The 16,650-nt window shown below is 41.0% G+C and overlaps 1 protein-coding gene across 1 annotated transcript; it reads right to left on the bottom strand.

Moving 5' to 3' along the window:
- Positions 1 to 5,466: 5,466 nt before the first annotated feature.
- Positions 5,467 to 6,384, bottom strand: LOC308144200 (odorant receptor 131-2-like; the record flags this gene model as incomplete). The annotated part of the gene is made up of 1 exon (XM_080521241.1): positions 5,467 to 6,384. One exon carries the CDS (start codon positions 6,382 to 6,384, stop codon positions 5,467 to 5,469), a length of 918 nt encoding a protein of 305 aa, XP_080377367.1.
- Positions 6,385 to 16,650: the final 10,266 nt, after the last annotated feature.

Below are 16,650 nucleotides of genomic sequence, written 5' to 3'. Positions count from 1 at the left end.
CAGCACGAGGCTACACTCTAAATTTCAGCTCATTTGAACAAACTTTTTAGCATGCGATGCTAACAGCTAACACCGATTTAAGTGCGTGGAAACCATGTGGTCAGCTAGTAATTCTCGATTGCAACGCCACCACGAGGCCACCCTCCAAATTTCAGCTCATTTGAACAAACTTGTTAGCATGCGATGCTAACACCTGCGATTTAAGTACGTGGAAACCATGTCATTAGCTAGTGATTCTCGATCGCAGCGCCACCACGAGGCCACCCTCCAAATTTCAGCTCATTTGAACAAACTTATTACCATGAGATGCTAACAGCTAACAGCGATTTAAGTGCGTGGAAACCATGTGGTCAGCTAGTAATTCTCGATCGCAGCGCCACCACGAGGCCACCCTCCAAATTTCAGCTCATTTAAACAAAGTTGTTAGCATGCGATGCTAACACCAGCGATTTAAGTACGTGGAAACCATGTCATTAGCTAGTGATTCTCGATCGCAGCGCCAGCACGAGTCCACCCTCCAAATTTGAGCTCATTTGAACAAACTTGTTAGCATGAGATGCTAACACCTGCGATTTGCCTGAAAAGCGCAGAAGTTACCTCCCAGGTGTGGCTGACCTGGAATCTGGAGTTTTATGACATTCTGAGATGGTAGGCCAATTAGCTTAGCGCGGCAGCTAACTAGCTAGTGCGCCGTGATCGCAGCACCCCCATGAGGCCACCCTTCAAATTTCAGCTCAATTGAACAAACTTTGTAGCATGCTAATTGGCATGCTAACAAGTGTTGATGCTGAGTCATTGCCATCAGCATTAAAATGCATTGAAAAGTATGGTGCCTAAGCTACTGTGTGTGAGCGCTGTGTGGTCAGCTATCATGTTACTGGTCCAGCCAATCAGAGGAGCCGTGTGTGTTGCCAGGCAGATTGGGAACAGCTTGTGTGATGTCATGGAGCCGGCTCCTGATTGACAGGCTGCTGTAGGTGGCAGAGACTATGAGACCTTATGTGAGGTAAGAAGGTGTTTAAGCACAAACGCAGGTCCCGAACAACTGCTTATAGTTGGAGAACCGTGACACTTGGGTGAAAAATTCCTTCACCGTGGGCGTCGGAAGAAGTTGAAGGACGTGCGGTGTGGTTTTCGTGTCCTCACAAGGTTCCGTCTCCCCATGAGGACTTGAAACAAATGGCTGAACTTTGGGGATTTGGGGAGAAAATGACTCGTCAAAATGTATTGGCGCGGATGAGACAGAATCCTGCGCTCCCTATCAATTAAGTCCCCTGGAGGGAGAACCGTGTCTCTCTGAGACAAAAGTGTCCCCTCGTGAGAAGCACAACGCCTGTAGCTACATTTTGATGTATAATATGTTGAGAAAGACGAAGAAATGTGTCTGTGGTGACGAGATAAAAACTTTTTTTTGTTTGTAAAACGGCAGTTTCTCTCACTCTGACCGAAATCTTGTCACTCTAACTTTTCACATACACACCCATACAAAACTGGAAAAAGGAGGGAAAGCTTGATGACATTCGAAGGCTGACAGTTGAAAATTGGTAAAACTTGTGAGAAATCTGAAGACATATGTGAATAGAGGACAAGTGTGGCAACGTTTTAAGAGTAAGTTGGAGTCTGTAGCTGAAAATTTGGCGACGTGATGTGGCGGGGAAAAAGTGTGATTTTTTTCAGTTTTTTCTTGGCTCCCATGTTAAGCGGATGTAAAAATCATCGCCGTTTTTTACGTGTTGTTCGGAAGCCGTTTGCGATATCCATAATCCAAATGGATGCACAGGATTCCCGATAATTCCCTAATTAGCGATATGCTTTTTGTCTACGTACTCCAAACGGTGCGGGACTAGTAGTCCAGCAATCTTTGTGCGGCAGAGGAAGAATAATATTTTTAAAAAACGGCGCTTTCCCAGGATTGTAATAATTGTGCGACGCCTCTTAAAGAGGCAGGCACAATTAACTAGAAAATTCCCGCGGAAATTTTATTGTGCCTGCCACCTGCCGCCCCCTGCTGCCGAGCGAGGCCGCGGTAGTGTGAAAAATATGTGGAAATCATGTCATTAGCTAGTGATTCTCGATCGCAGCGCCACCACGAGGCCACCCTCCAAATTTCAGGTCATTTGAACAAACTTGTTAGCATGCGATGCTAACAGCAAACAGCGATTTAAGTGCGTGGAAACCATGTCATTAGCTAGTGATTCTCGATCGCAGCACCAGCACGAGTCCACCCTCCAAATTTGAGCTCATTTGAACAAACTTGTTAGCATGAGATGCTAACACCTGCGATTTGCCTGAAAAGCGCAGAAGTTACCTCCCAGGTGTGGCTGACCTGGAATCTGGAGTTTTATGACATTCTGAGATGGTAGGCCAATTAGCTTAGCGCGGCGGCTAACTAGCTAGTGCGCCGTGATCGCAGCACCCCCATGAGGCCACCCTCCAAATTTCAGCTCAATTGAACAAACTTTGTAGCATGCTAATTGGCATGCTAACAAGTGTTGATGCTGAGTCATTGCCATCAGCATTAAAATGCATTGAAAAGGATGCTGCCTAAGCTACTGTGTGTGTGTGAGCACTGTGTGGTCAGCCATCATGTTACTGGTCCAGTCAATCAGAGGAGCCGTGTGTGTTGCCAGGCAGATTTGGAGCAGCTTGTGTGATGTCATGGAGCCGGCTCCTGATTGACAGGCTGCTGCAGGTGCAGAGACTATGAGACCTTATCTGAGGGAAGAAGGGGTTTAAGCACAAACGCAGGTCCCGAACAACTGCTTATAGTTGGAGAACCGTGACACTTGGGTGAAAAATTCCTTCACCGTGGGCGTCGGGAGAAGTTGAAGGACGTGCGGTGTGGTTTTCGTGTCCTCACGAGGTTCCGTCTCCCCGTGAGGACTTGAAACAAATGGCTGAACTTTGGGGATTTGGGGAGAAAATGACTCGTCAAAATGTATTGGCGCGGATGAGACAGAATCCTGCGCTCCCTATCAATTAAGTCCCCTGGAGGGAGAACCGTGTCTCTCTGAGACAAAAGTGTCCCCTCGTGAGAAGCACAACGCCTGTAGCTACATTTTGATGTATAATATGTTGAGAAAGACGAAGAAATGTGTCTGTGGTGACGAGATAAAAACTTTTTTTTGTTTGTAAAACGGCAGTTTCTCTCACTCTGACCGAAATCTTGTCACTCTAACTTTTCACATACACACCCATACAAAACTGGAAAAAGGAGGGAAAGCTTGATGACATTCGAAGGCTGACAGTTGAAAATTGGTAAAACTTGTGAGAAATCTGAAGACATATGTGAATAGAGGACAAGTGTGGCAACGTTTTAAGAGTAAGTTGGAGTCTGTAGCTAAAAATTTGGCGACGTGATGTGGCGGGGAAAAAGTGTGATTTTTTTCAGTTTTTTCTTGGCTCCCATGTTAAGCGGATGTAAAAATCATCGCCGTTTTTTACGTGTTGTTCGGAAGCCGTTTGCGATATCCATAATCCAAATGGATGCACAGGATTCCCGATAATTCCCTAATTAGCGATATGCTTTTTGTCTACGTACTCCAAACGGTGCGGGACTAGTAGTCCGGCAATCTTTGTGCGGCAGAGGAAGAATAATATTTTTAAAAAACGGCGCTTTCCCAGGATTGTAATAATTGTGCGACGCCTCTTAAAGAGGCAGGCACAATTAACTAGAAAATTCCCGCGGAAATTTTATTGTGCCTGCCACCTGCCGCCCCCTGCTGCCGAGCGAGGCCGCGGTAGTGTGAAAAATATGTGGCCTGTAGCTACATTTTGATGTATAATATGTTGAGAAAGACAAAGAAATGTGGCCGTGGCGACGAGATAAAAACTTTTTTTTTCTGTAAAACGGCAGTTTCTCTCCCTCTAACTGACATCTCCCCCTCTAGATTTTCCACATACACACCCATACAAAACTGGAAAAAGGAGGGAAAACTTGATGACATTCGAAGGCTCACAGTTTAAAATTGGTGAAACTTTTGAAAAATTGCGGCAGAATAATAATAATAATTTAAAAAAACGGCGCTTTCCCAGGATTGTAATAATTGTGCGACGCCTCTTAAAGAGGCAGGCACAATTAATAATGATGATTATATAATGATAAGAATATTAATAATAATAATAATAATATAATGCTAATAATGATAATATTAATAATGATGATGATAATAATAATAATAATAATGATGATGATGATAATATTAATATTATTAATAATAATAATATAATGCTAATTGTGATAGTAATAATAATAATAATAATAATAATAATAATAATAGTGATCAGAACAGAACAGGTGAAGAAATAAAGCAGTCATCAGACGGCTGAAATATCAAGTTGGCTTCGTCCCCTGAACCTTTTTATTAAACGTATAGTTTAATAAATTACATTGTTTATGAGAAGATAGAGATTATGCCATAAAATTATCATGCTTTTTTTTAAATTACACTTTTTTTCATTCAGTCACACAAAAGTCAAACATGTAGAAACAGTTTTATTTTTGATTCATGTTCTCATCAACTCTGATCATTTCAGACGTGTGGGTATCCAACATACTATACTATACTATACTATACTATGCTATTCTATACTATACTATACTATACTATACTATACTATAACATAACACAACACAACACAACACAACACAACACAACACAACACAACATAACATAACATAACATAACATAACATAACATAACATAACATAACATAACATAACATAACATAACAAAGATTAACTGAACACAATCAAGCAACAAACATAACAGAGCAAAGCAAAACAAATAAAGCAAATAAATGTATAAAGCAAATAAAAGTAGCAGATAACTAAATAAATAACGGAAGATGAGTAGGAAGAAGCAACGCTTGTTTATTCGTTAACATTTATTTGTTCCCCTGTAGTTTATATATACATATACAACATATATACAAGTATGTATACACATTCACCAACAAAGTCTATTTCTGTATTCTTTACAAGAAGAAGAATAAAAAGCAAAGCAATAAAAGCAAATCATCATCATCATCATCATCATCATCATCATCATCATCATCATCATCATCATCATCATCATCATCAGAGAGAAAATATTCATTTAATAAAATCAGAACAATATTGTTTTTCTTTCTGATCAAACAAGTAGAAACAAATATTTTGGTGACCGATTGAACATGTTGATGTTCCAGTTTGTTCTTTAAGATCAAAGCTTGTTCTTTAAGATCAGTTTGTTCTTTAAGATCAGTTTGTTCTTTAAGATCACAGTTTGTTCTTTAAGATCAAAGCTTGTTCTTTAAGATCAGTTTGTTCTTTCAGATCAAAGCTTGTTCTTTAAGATCAATTTGTTTTTTAAGATCAGTTTGTTCTTTCAGATCAGTTTGTTCTTTAATATCAGTTTGTTCTTTCAGGTCAGTTTGTTCTTTAATATCAGTTTGTTCTTTCAGATCACAGTTTGTTCTTTCAGATCAAAGCTTGTTCTTTGAGTGGCCACAGAGAACGTAGTATTTGAGTGCGTGGAAAAACTGTTCATCCCTCAGACCGTAAATGAGAGGACTCAGACACCTCGGGGCAAGGATGAACATGATATAGTTAAAGTATCTCAGGTTGATGAACAACATGACGTTAATTTGGAGGACGGCGATTTCCACTATTGGAGCGAACAGCTGGACGAGACACAGCAGCAGCTGGAACCCGTGAAGCAGCACCGTCATGAGGCCCTTCCTGGACATGTGGCCGTCGTCTCCCGACGCCGCCCTGGCCGCCCTGGCGATGTGAACGTAGGAGAAAACGATGACGACGAACATGAGCAGGAAGAAGGACTGGCTCATGGCCGACCTCAGGTGACCCTGCCACCTGCGGACGATGAACATCTCCACCTGGCAGATCCTGGGGCGCGGGTCCCAGTCGGCGGTGACGAAGTACAGCAGCAGCGTGACGGTGCAGGGCAGCAGGCTGAGGGCGTGGATGGCGAGGAGGGCCGGCAGGGCGCCGCGGGCGGTGCACAGCTCGGCGTGGCGCAGCGGCATGCAGATGGCCACGTAGCGCTCCAGTGTCATGGCGGTGAGCGTGAACGGCGTCAGGAAGTTGCACACCGACGCCAAGACGTATATACCGACGCACGGCCACAGCGGCAGCGGCCGAGCCAGGAAGTTTAGAATCAACAGCAGGTTGGAGAGGCAGAGGGTGACGCAGTCGGCCAGCAGCGTGTGGGCGAACAGGATGTAGCGCATGCTGGTGTAGAACACGTCCTTCGTGAAAAAGGTGGCGATCAGCATCGCGTTGATGGAGAGGAAGAGAACCACCAGGACCTGGACGATGATCACCTTCTCGTAGGTCCGCTGCCCGGACTGTCTACCACCAGAGGACGAGCTGTTGTTCGCCATGAGTGTCAAACGTCACCAGGAAACATAAGCGGACGGTTGCGACACGCTTAAAGTGGCAGACGCACGAGCCCCTTCCCGCGCAACGCCCAGCCTCACAGCCTCTCTCACTTTTTAAACGTGCATGTTGAACCCGAGAGGCATCACAGCGTCGTCATGACGCCCCCCCCCCCCCCCCCCCCCACGCCTTATCATATGTGGTGTTCAAGTTTCCAACTGGTAAACAAAAGTTTGACTATCACCTGTGGAAACTCCAAATAAACCATAAACACACGACGAGGAAGTCTAGTGCTTGGTGGACGAGTTCTTCATTTATATACGTGACAATAGCGCTTTTATGATTTGAACGGCGCCGCCGCGGCAAAGACCATTGGTGGGACGAGCAGCAGGACATCAGCCGGTTGGATGGTTGAAATCTGAAGAAAGATCATGTGTACTGGCAATCCAGCAATTTATTTATTCTTCGGCCAGCATGTGGAAGAACCATGAACGGCCGCCACAACGTGACACGTCGTCGTCATGGTGGTCGTCGTCATGGTGGCCGTCGTCATGGTGGCCGTCATCATGGTGGTCGTCGTCATGGTGGCCGTCATCATGGTGGCCGTCATCATGGTGGCCGTCATCATGGTGGTGGTCGTCATGGTGGTCGTCGTCATGGTGGTGGTCGTCATGGTGGTGGTTGTCATGGTGGTGGTCGTCATGGTGGCCGTCGTCATGGTGGCCATCGTCGTGGTGGTCATCGTCATGGTGGTCGTCGTCATGGTGGCCGTCATGGTGGTGGTCGTCATGGTGGTCGTTGTCGTGGTGGTGGTCATCGTCATGGTGGTGGTCGTCATGGTGGTGGTCGTCATGGTGGTCGTTGTCGTGGTGGTGGTCGTCGTCATGGTGGTGGTCGTCATGGTGGTCGTTGTCATGCTGGCCGTCGTCATGGTGGCCGTCATGGTGGTGGTGCAGAGTCCCCGTGGGTCCGTGGAGACCGACCGTCCCCTCCAGAGCTCAGCCCCGTCCTCTTCCACACGGAACGACTTCAAGACGTGTGAGGAACACGACTGTGTGTGAAGGAGGCGACATGGGGGGTCTGGAAATGTTCTAGAAACATGATGGAACCTTTACTGACCGGAGTCCCTGAATGGCGTCGGTCTTGAGACGGAACCCAGCGGAACTCCAGCTGAGTTCTAGAGCCAGAGAGTCGTCGCCATGGAAACATGGACCGTGTCCCATAAACACACCTGATACTAGTTTACCTTTGATGAGGAGTTCTGGTTCTAGTTCTAGTTCTAGTTCTAGTTCTAGTTCTAGTTCTAGTTCTAGTTCTAGTTCTAGTTCTGGTTCCAGTTCTGGTTCTAGTTCTATTTCTAGTTCCAGTTCTAGCTCTGGTTCCAGTTCTGGTTCCAGTTCTAGTTCTAGTTCTATTTCTAGTTCCAGTTCTAGTTCTGGTTCTAGTTCTGCTTCCAGTTCTAGTTCTAATTCTAATTCTGTTCAGGTTCGGGTTCGGGTTCGGGTTCTGGTTCCAGTTCCAGTTCTAGTTCTGGTTCGAGTTTAAGTTCGGGTTTGGGTTCTGGTTCTAGTTCTAGTTCTGGTTCCAGTTCTAGTTCTAGTTCTAGTTCTAGTTCTATTTCTAGTTCCAGTTCCAGTTCTAGTTCTGGTTCTAGTTCTGGTTCCAGTTCTAGTTCTAGTTCTAGTTCTAGTTCTATTTCTAGTTCCAGTTCCAGTTCTAGTTCTGGTTCTAGTTCTGGTTCCAGTTCTAGTTCTGGTTCCAGTTCTAGTTCTGGTTCGAGTTTGAGTTCGGGTTTGGGTTCTGGTTCTAGTTCTAGTTCTGGTTCCAGTTCTAGTTCTAGATCTATTTCTAGTTCCAGTTCTAGTTCTGGTTCTAGTTCTAGTTCTAGTTCCAGTTCTAGTTCTAGTTCTAGTTCTAGTTCTGGTTCTAGTTCTGTTCAGGTTCAGGTTCGGGTTCTGGTTCGAGTTTGAGTTCTGGTTTGGGTTCAGGTTCTGGTTCTGGTTCTGGTTCTGGTTTGAGTTCGAGTTCGGGTTCGGGTTTGGGTTCGGGTTCTGGTTCGGGTTCGGGTTCTGGTTCGAGTTTGAGTTCGGGTTTGGGTTCATGTTCTGGTTCTGGTTCTGGTTCTGGTTTGAGTTCGAGTTCGGGTTCGGTTTCGGGTTCTGGTTCTGGTTCTGGTTCGAGTTCGAGTTCGAGTTCGGGCTCTGGTTCGGGTTCGGGTTCTGGTTCTGGTTTGAGTTCTAGTTTGAGTTCAAGTTCTAGCTCTAGTTTTAGTTTGAGTTTGGGTTCGGGTTTGGGTTCGGGTTTGGGTTCTGGTTCTGGTTCTAGTACTTGTTCGAGTTCGAGCTCTAGTTCTGGTTCTGGTTCTGGTTAGGTTCTAATTGTTGTTTGAGTTCTAGTTCTAGCTTGAGTTCTGGCTCTGGTTCTGGTTCTGGTTCTGGTACTTTTTCGAGTTCTAGTTCTAGTTCTAGTTTGAGTTCATCTTTTAGTTCCAGTTCCAGTTCTAGTTCTAGTTCTGGTTCTGGTTCTGGTTCTGGTTCTAGTTTGAGTTTGAGTTTGAGTTTGAGTTTGAGTTTGAGTTTGAGTTCTAGTTCTGGTACTGGTTCTGGCTGGTACTGGTTCTGGATCTGGTTCTGGTTCTAATTTATGTTCGAGTTCGAGTTCGAATTCTAGTTCTAGTTCGAGATCTCCTTCTGGTTCTGTTTCTGGTTCTAGCTTGAGTTCTAGTTTGAGTTCTAGTTCCAGTTCTAGTTGTAGTTGTAGTTGTAGTTCTAGTTCTAGTTCTAGTTCTAGTTCTAGTTCTGGTTCTAGTTCTGGTTCTGGTTGTAGTTCGAGTTCGAGTTTGGGATCTGGTTCTGGTTCTGGTTCTAGTTCAAGTTCGAGTTCGAGTTCGGGTTCGAGTTCGAGTTCGAGATCGAGTTCGAGTTCGAGTTTGAGTTCTGGTTCTGGTTCTGGTTCTGGTTCTGGTACATTTTAATGTTTGTTCATTATTAAACATGCCACCAGATTAACAGCTACATTTATTACATAATGCAACGAATTATTTCATTTTCTTTAAAAAAAAGATAAGTGGAGTGTTTACATTTTGTTCAACTGTTGCAAAATGTAACAAGTTATGACCAAATGTGGCATTACTGCATAACGAGTTGATGTGATACATTGTTACATGGCATCATTATTACATAATGAGTTGATGTGATACATTGTTACATGGCATCATTATTACATAATGGGTTGATGTGTTACATTGTTACATGGCATCATTATTGCATAATGAGTTGATGTGTTACATTGTTACATGACAACATTATTAGATAATGAGTTGATGTGTTACATTGTTACATGACATCATTATTACAAAATGAGTTGATGTTTTACATTGTTACATATGACATCATTATTACATAATGGGTTGATGTGGTACACTGTAACATATGACATCATTATTACATAATGAGTTGATGTGTTACATTGTTACATGACATCATTATTACATAATGAGTTGATGTGTTACATTGTTCCATTACATCATTATTACATAATGGGTTGATGTGTTACATTGTTACATACAACATGATTGTTACATAATGAGTTGATGTGTTACATTGTTACAGATGACATAATTATTACATAATGAGTTGATGTGTTACATTGTGACATATGACATCATTATTACATAATGAGTTGATGTGTTACAATGTTACATATGACATCATTATTACATAATAAGCTGATGTGTTGCATTGTTACATATGACATAATTATTACATAATGAGTTAATGTGTTACACTGTCACATATGACATCATGATTGCATAATGAGTTGATGTGTTACATTGTTACATGACATCATTATTACATAATGAGTTGATGTGTTACATTGTTACATGACATCTTTATTACATAATGTGTTCATGTGTAACATTGTTACATACGACATGATTATTACATAATGAGTGGATGTGTTACATTGCTACATATGACATCATTATTACATAATAAGTTGATGTGTTACAATGTTACATATGACATCATTATTACATAATGAGCTGATGTGTTACATTGTTACATACAACATCATTATTACATAATGAGTTGATGTGTTACATTGTTGCATACAACATCATTGTTACATAATGAGTTGATGTGTTACATTGTTACATTACATCATTATTACATAATAAGTTGATGTTTTAAATTGTTACATATGACATCATTATTACATAATGGGTTGATGTGTTACACTGTAACATATGACATCATTATTACATAATGAGTTGATGTGCTTCATTGTTACATTGCATCATTATTACATAATGGGTTGATGTGTTACACTGTAACATATGACATCATTATTACATAATGAGTTGATGTGTTACATTGTTACATAACATCATTATTACATAATGAGTTGATGTTTTAAATTGTTACATATGACATCATTATTACATAATGGGTTGATGTGTTACACTGTAACATATGACATCATTATTACATAATGAGTTGATGTGTTACATTGTTACATTACATCATTATTACATAATGAGTTGATGTGTTACATTGTTACATTACATCATTATTACATAATGGGTTGATGTGTTACACTGTAACATATGACATCATTAATACATAATGAGTTGATGTGTTACATTGTTATATGACATTATTATTACATAATGAGTTGATGTGTTACATTGTTACATACAACATGATTATTACAAAATGAGTTAATGTGTTACATTGTTACATGACATCATTATTACATAATGAGTTGATGTGTTACATTGTCACATGACATCATTATTGCATAATGAGTTGATGTGTTACATTGTTAAATTACATCATTATTACATAATGAGTTGATGTGTTACATTGTTACATACAACATGATTATTACAAAATGAGTTAATGTGTTACATTGTTACATTACATCATTATTACATAATGAGTTGATGTGTTACATTGTTACATTACATCATTATTACATAACGGGTTGATGTGTTACACTGTAACATATGACATCATTATTACATAATTAGTTGATGTGTTACATTGTTACATGACATCATTATTACATAATGGGTTCATGTGTTACACTGTAACATATGACATCATTATTGCATAATGAGTTGATGTGTTAAATTGTTACATGACATCATTATTACATAATGGGTTGATGTGCTACATTGTTACATGGCATCATTATTGCATAATGAGTTGATGTGTTACATTGTTACATTACATCATTATTACATAATGGGTTGATGTGTTACATTGTTACATACAACATGATTGTTACATAATGAGTTGATGTGTTACATTGTTACATATGACATAATTATTACATAATGAGTTGATGTGTTACATTGTTACATGACATCTTTATTACATAATGTGTTCATGTGTTACATTGTTACATACAACATGATTATTACATAATGAGTTGATGTGTTGCATTGTTACATATGACATCATTATTACATAATGAGTTGATGTGTTACAATGTTACATATGACATCATTATTACATAATGGGTTGATGTGTTACACTGTAACATATGACATCATTATTACATAATGAGTTGATGTGTTACATTGTTACATTACATCATTATTACATAATGGGTTGATGTGTTACACTGTAACATATGACATCATTATTACATAATGGGTTGATGTGTTACACTGTAACATTTGACATCATTATTACATAATGAGTTGATGTGTTATATTGTTACATTACATCATTATTACATAATGGGTTGATGTGTTACACTGTAACATATGACATCATTATTACATAATGAGTTGATGTGTTACATTGTTGCATACAACATCATTGTTACATAATGAGTTGATGTGTTACATTGTTACATTACATCATTATTACATAATGAGTTGATGTTTTAAATTGTTACATATGACATCATTATTACATAATGGGTTGATGTGTTACACTGTAACATATGATATCATTATTACATAATGAGTTGATGTGCTTCATTGTTACATTACATCATTATTACATAATGGGTTGATGTGTTACACTGTAACATATGACATCATTATTACATAATGAGTTGATGTGTTATATTGTTATATGACATCATTATTACATAATGAGTTGATGTGTTACATTGTCACATGACATCATTATTGCATAATGAGTTGATGTGTTACATTGTTACATTACATCATTATTACATAATGAGTTGATGTGTTACATTGTTACATACAACATGATTATTACAAAATGAGTTGATGTGTTACATTGTTACATTACATCATTATTACATAATGAGTTGATGTGTTACATTGTTACATTACATCATTATTACATAACGGGTTGATGTGTTACACTGTAACATATGACATCATTATTACATAATGAGTTGATGTGTTACATTGTTACATGACATCATTATTACATAATGGGTTCATGTGTTACACTGTAACATATGACATCATTATTGCATAATGAGTTGATGTGTTAAATTGTTACATGACATCATTATTGCATAATGAGTTGATGTGTTAAATTGTTACATGACAACATTATTACATAATGAGTTGATGTGTTACATTGTTACATGACATCGTTATTACATAATGAGTTGATGTTTTACATTGTTACATATGACATCATTATTACATAATGAGTTGATGTGTTACATTGTTACATGACATCATTATTGCATAATGAGTTGATGTGTTACATTGTTACATTACATCATTATTACATAATGAGTTGATGTATTACATTGTTACATACAACATGATTTTTACAAAATGAGTTGATGTGTTACATTGTTACATTACATCATTATTACATAATGAGTTGATGTGTTACATTGTTACATTACATCATTATTGCATAATGAGTTTATGTGTTACATTGTTACATACAACATGATTATTACAAAATGAGTTGATGTGTTACATTGTTACATTACATCATTATTACATAATGAGTTGACGTGTTGCATTGTTACATTACATCATTATTACATAACGGGTTGATGTGTTACACTGTAACATATGACATCATTATTACATAATGAGTTGATGTGTTACATTGTTACATGACATCATTATTACATAATGGGTTCATGTGTTACACTGTAACATATAACATCATTATTGCATAATGAGTTGATGTGTTAAATGATTACATGACTTCATTATTGCATAATGAGTTGATGTGTTACATTGTTACATGACAACATTATTACATAATGAGTTGATGTGTTACATTGTTACATGACATCTTTATTACATAATGTTATCATGTGTTACATTGTTACATGACATCATTATTGCATAATGAGTTGATGTGTTACATTGTTACATGACAACATTATTACATAATGAGTTGATGTGTTACATTGTTACATGACATCTTTATTACATAATGTTATCATGTGTTACATTGTTACATTACATCATTATTACATAATGGGTTGATGTGTTACACTGTAACATATGACATCATTATTACATAATGAGTTGATGTGTTACATTGTTATATGACATCATTATTACATAATGAGTTGATGTGTTACACTGTCATATATGACATCATTATTGCATAATGAGTTGATGTGCTACATTGTTACATGACATCATTATTACATAATGGGTTGATGTGTTACATTGTTACATGACATCTTTATTACATAATGTGTTCATGTGTTACATTGTTACATACAACATGATTATTACAAAATGAGTTGATGTGTTACATTGTTGCATATGACACCATTATTACTAGTAGGGATGTCCGATAATATCGGCCCGTTGACATTGACTTAAAAATGTAACATTTGGAAATATCGGTATCGGATTTTTACAACCGATATTGGAATTTCCGAGTCTGCATGAACGCAGCATGGGACGTTTACGGGCGCGCGCTTGATGACGTTTAACAACAACAAATACAACACGCTGGACTCGTGGCTAAGAAGGAGAAGCCCGGTGAATGAAATGTCCGTGGAGGACTGGAGGCTCAACCAGGCCCTCTTCCCTGCTGGGCCAGTACCTGACTGCACCCTGCACCAGTGTTGACAGTGAACCAGTGTTCACACTGGTACCAGTACCTGACTGCACCCTGCACCAGTGTTGACAGTGAACCAGTGTTCAGCACTGGTGCCAGTACCTGACTGCACCCTGCACCAGTGTTGACAGTGAACCAGTGTTCAGCACTGGTACCAGTACCTGACTGCACCCTGCACCAGTGTTGACAGTGAACCAGTGTTCAGCACTGGTACCAGTACCTGACTGCACCCTGCACCAGTGTTGACAGTGAACCAGTGTTCAGCACTGGTACCAGTACCTGACTGCACCCTGCACCAGTGTTGACGGTGAACCAGTGTTCAGCACTGGTACCAGTACCTGACTGCACCCTGCACCAGTGTTGACGGTTAACCAGTGTTCAGCACTGGTACCAGTACCTGACTGCACCCTGCACCAGTGTTGACGGTGAACCAGTGTTCAGCACTGGTACCAGTACCTGACTGCACCCTGCACCAGTGTTGACGGTGAACCAGTGTTCAGCACTGGTACCAGTACCTGACTGCACCCTGCACCAGTGTTGACGGTGAACCAGTGTTCAGCACTGGTACCAGTACCTGACTGCACCCTGCACCAGTGTTGACGGTGAACCAGTGTTCACACTGGTACCAGTACCTGACTGCACCCTGCACCAGTGTTGACGGTGAACCAGTGTTCAGCACTGGTGCCAGTACCTGACTGCACCCTGCACCAGTGTTGACAGTGAACCACTGTTCAGCACTGGTACCAGTACCTGACTGCACCCTGCACCAGTGTTGACAGTGAACCACTGTTCAGCACTGGTACCAGTACCTGACTGCACCCTGCACCAGTGTTGACAGTGAACCAGTGTTCAGCACTGTTGCCCACATCATTGATGAGAAGAGAAATCTCATACATTGCTGAGATGCTGAGATGCTTGTATTCATACAGAACAATCTCCACCACAGACGCTCCGCTGCAGGGGTTTCAGCGCCACAGACGCTCCGCTGCAGTGGTTTCTGCACCACAGACGCTCCGCGGAAGTGGTTTCAGCACCACAGACGCGCTGCTGCAGTGGTTTCAGCACCACAAATGCTCCGCTGCAGTGGTTTCAGCACCACAAATGCTCCACTGCAGTGGTTTCAGCACCACAAATGCTCCGCTGCAGGGGTTTCAGCGCCACAGACGCTCCGCTGCAGTGGTTTCAGCACCACAGACGCTCCGCGGCAGTGGTTTCAGCGCCACAGACGTTCCGCTGCAGTGGTTTCAGCACCACAATCGCTCCGCGGCAGTGGTTTCAGCACCACAGATGCTCCGCGGCAGTGGTTTCAGCACCACAGATGCTCCGCGGCAGTGGTTTCAGCGCCACATACGCTCCGCGGCAGTGGTTTCAGCACCACAGATGCTGTGCGGCAGTGGTTTCAGCGCTACAGACGCTCCACGGCAGTGGTTTCAGCGCCACAGATGCTCCGCGGCAGTGGTTTCAGCGCCACAGATGCTCCGCGGCAGTGGTTTCAGCGCCACATACGCTCCGCGGCAGTGGTTTCAGCACCACAGATGCTCCGCGGCAGTGGTTTCAGCGCCAAAGACGCTCCGCGGCAGTGGTTTCAGCACCACAGACTTCTTTTGCAGTGGTTTCAGCGCCACAGACACTCTGCTGCAGTGGTTTCAGCGCCACAGACGCTCCGCTGCAGGGGTTTCAGCCCCACAGATGCTCTGCTGCAGTGGTTTCAGCGCCACAGACGCTCCACTGCAGTGGTTTCAGGACCACAGACGCTCCGCGGCAGTGGTTTCAGCACCACAGACGCTCTGCTGCAGGAGTTTCAGCACCACAGCCGCTCCGCGGCAGTGGTTTCAGCACCACAGACTTCTTTTGCAGTGGTTTCAGAGCCACAGACGCTCTGCGGCAGTGGTTTCAACTCGGTGTTTCCAACATAAACACGGTTGCCAAACAGCCTTTCAGATCATTTGAATCGTACTTGAGATTTTTTCCATTAGATAGATAGATAGATAGATAGATAATAACTTTAATCATCATTTGTTTTGTTGCAGCAATCTGGTACCTAGGAATGTTATAAAATACAATAGAATAGAATATAAAAGTAGGAAATAAAAATATACAAATATACAAATATACAAATATACAAATATACAAATATCTGGGTAGGACATAAAATATCTGGGTAGGACATAAAATATTACTATAGAAAACATCCATTTAGGTTTATTGTATATATGAAAACTG

Source organism: Blennius ocellaris (genome assembly GCF_963422515.1).
Source record: "Blennius ocellaris genome assembly, contig: SCAFFOLD_63, whole genome shotgun sequence".
Lineage (NCBI taxonomy): Eukaryota > Metazoa > Chordata > Actinopteri > Blenniiformes > Blenniidae > Blennius > Blennius ocellaris.
Note: the sequence above shows the minus strand (reverse complement) of the source record. Positions and strands in the feature narration are given on the sequence as shown.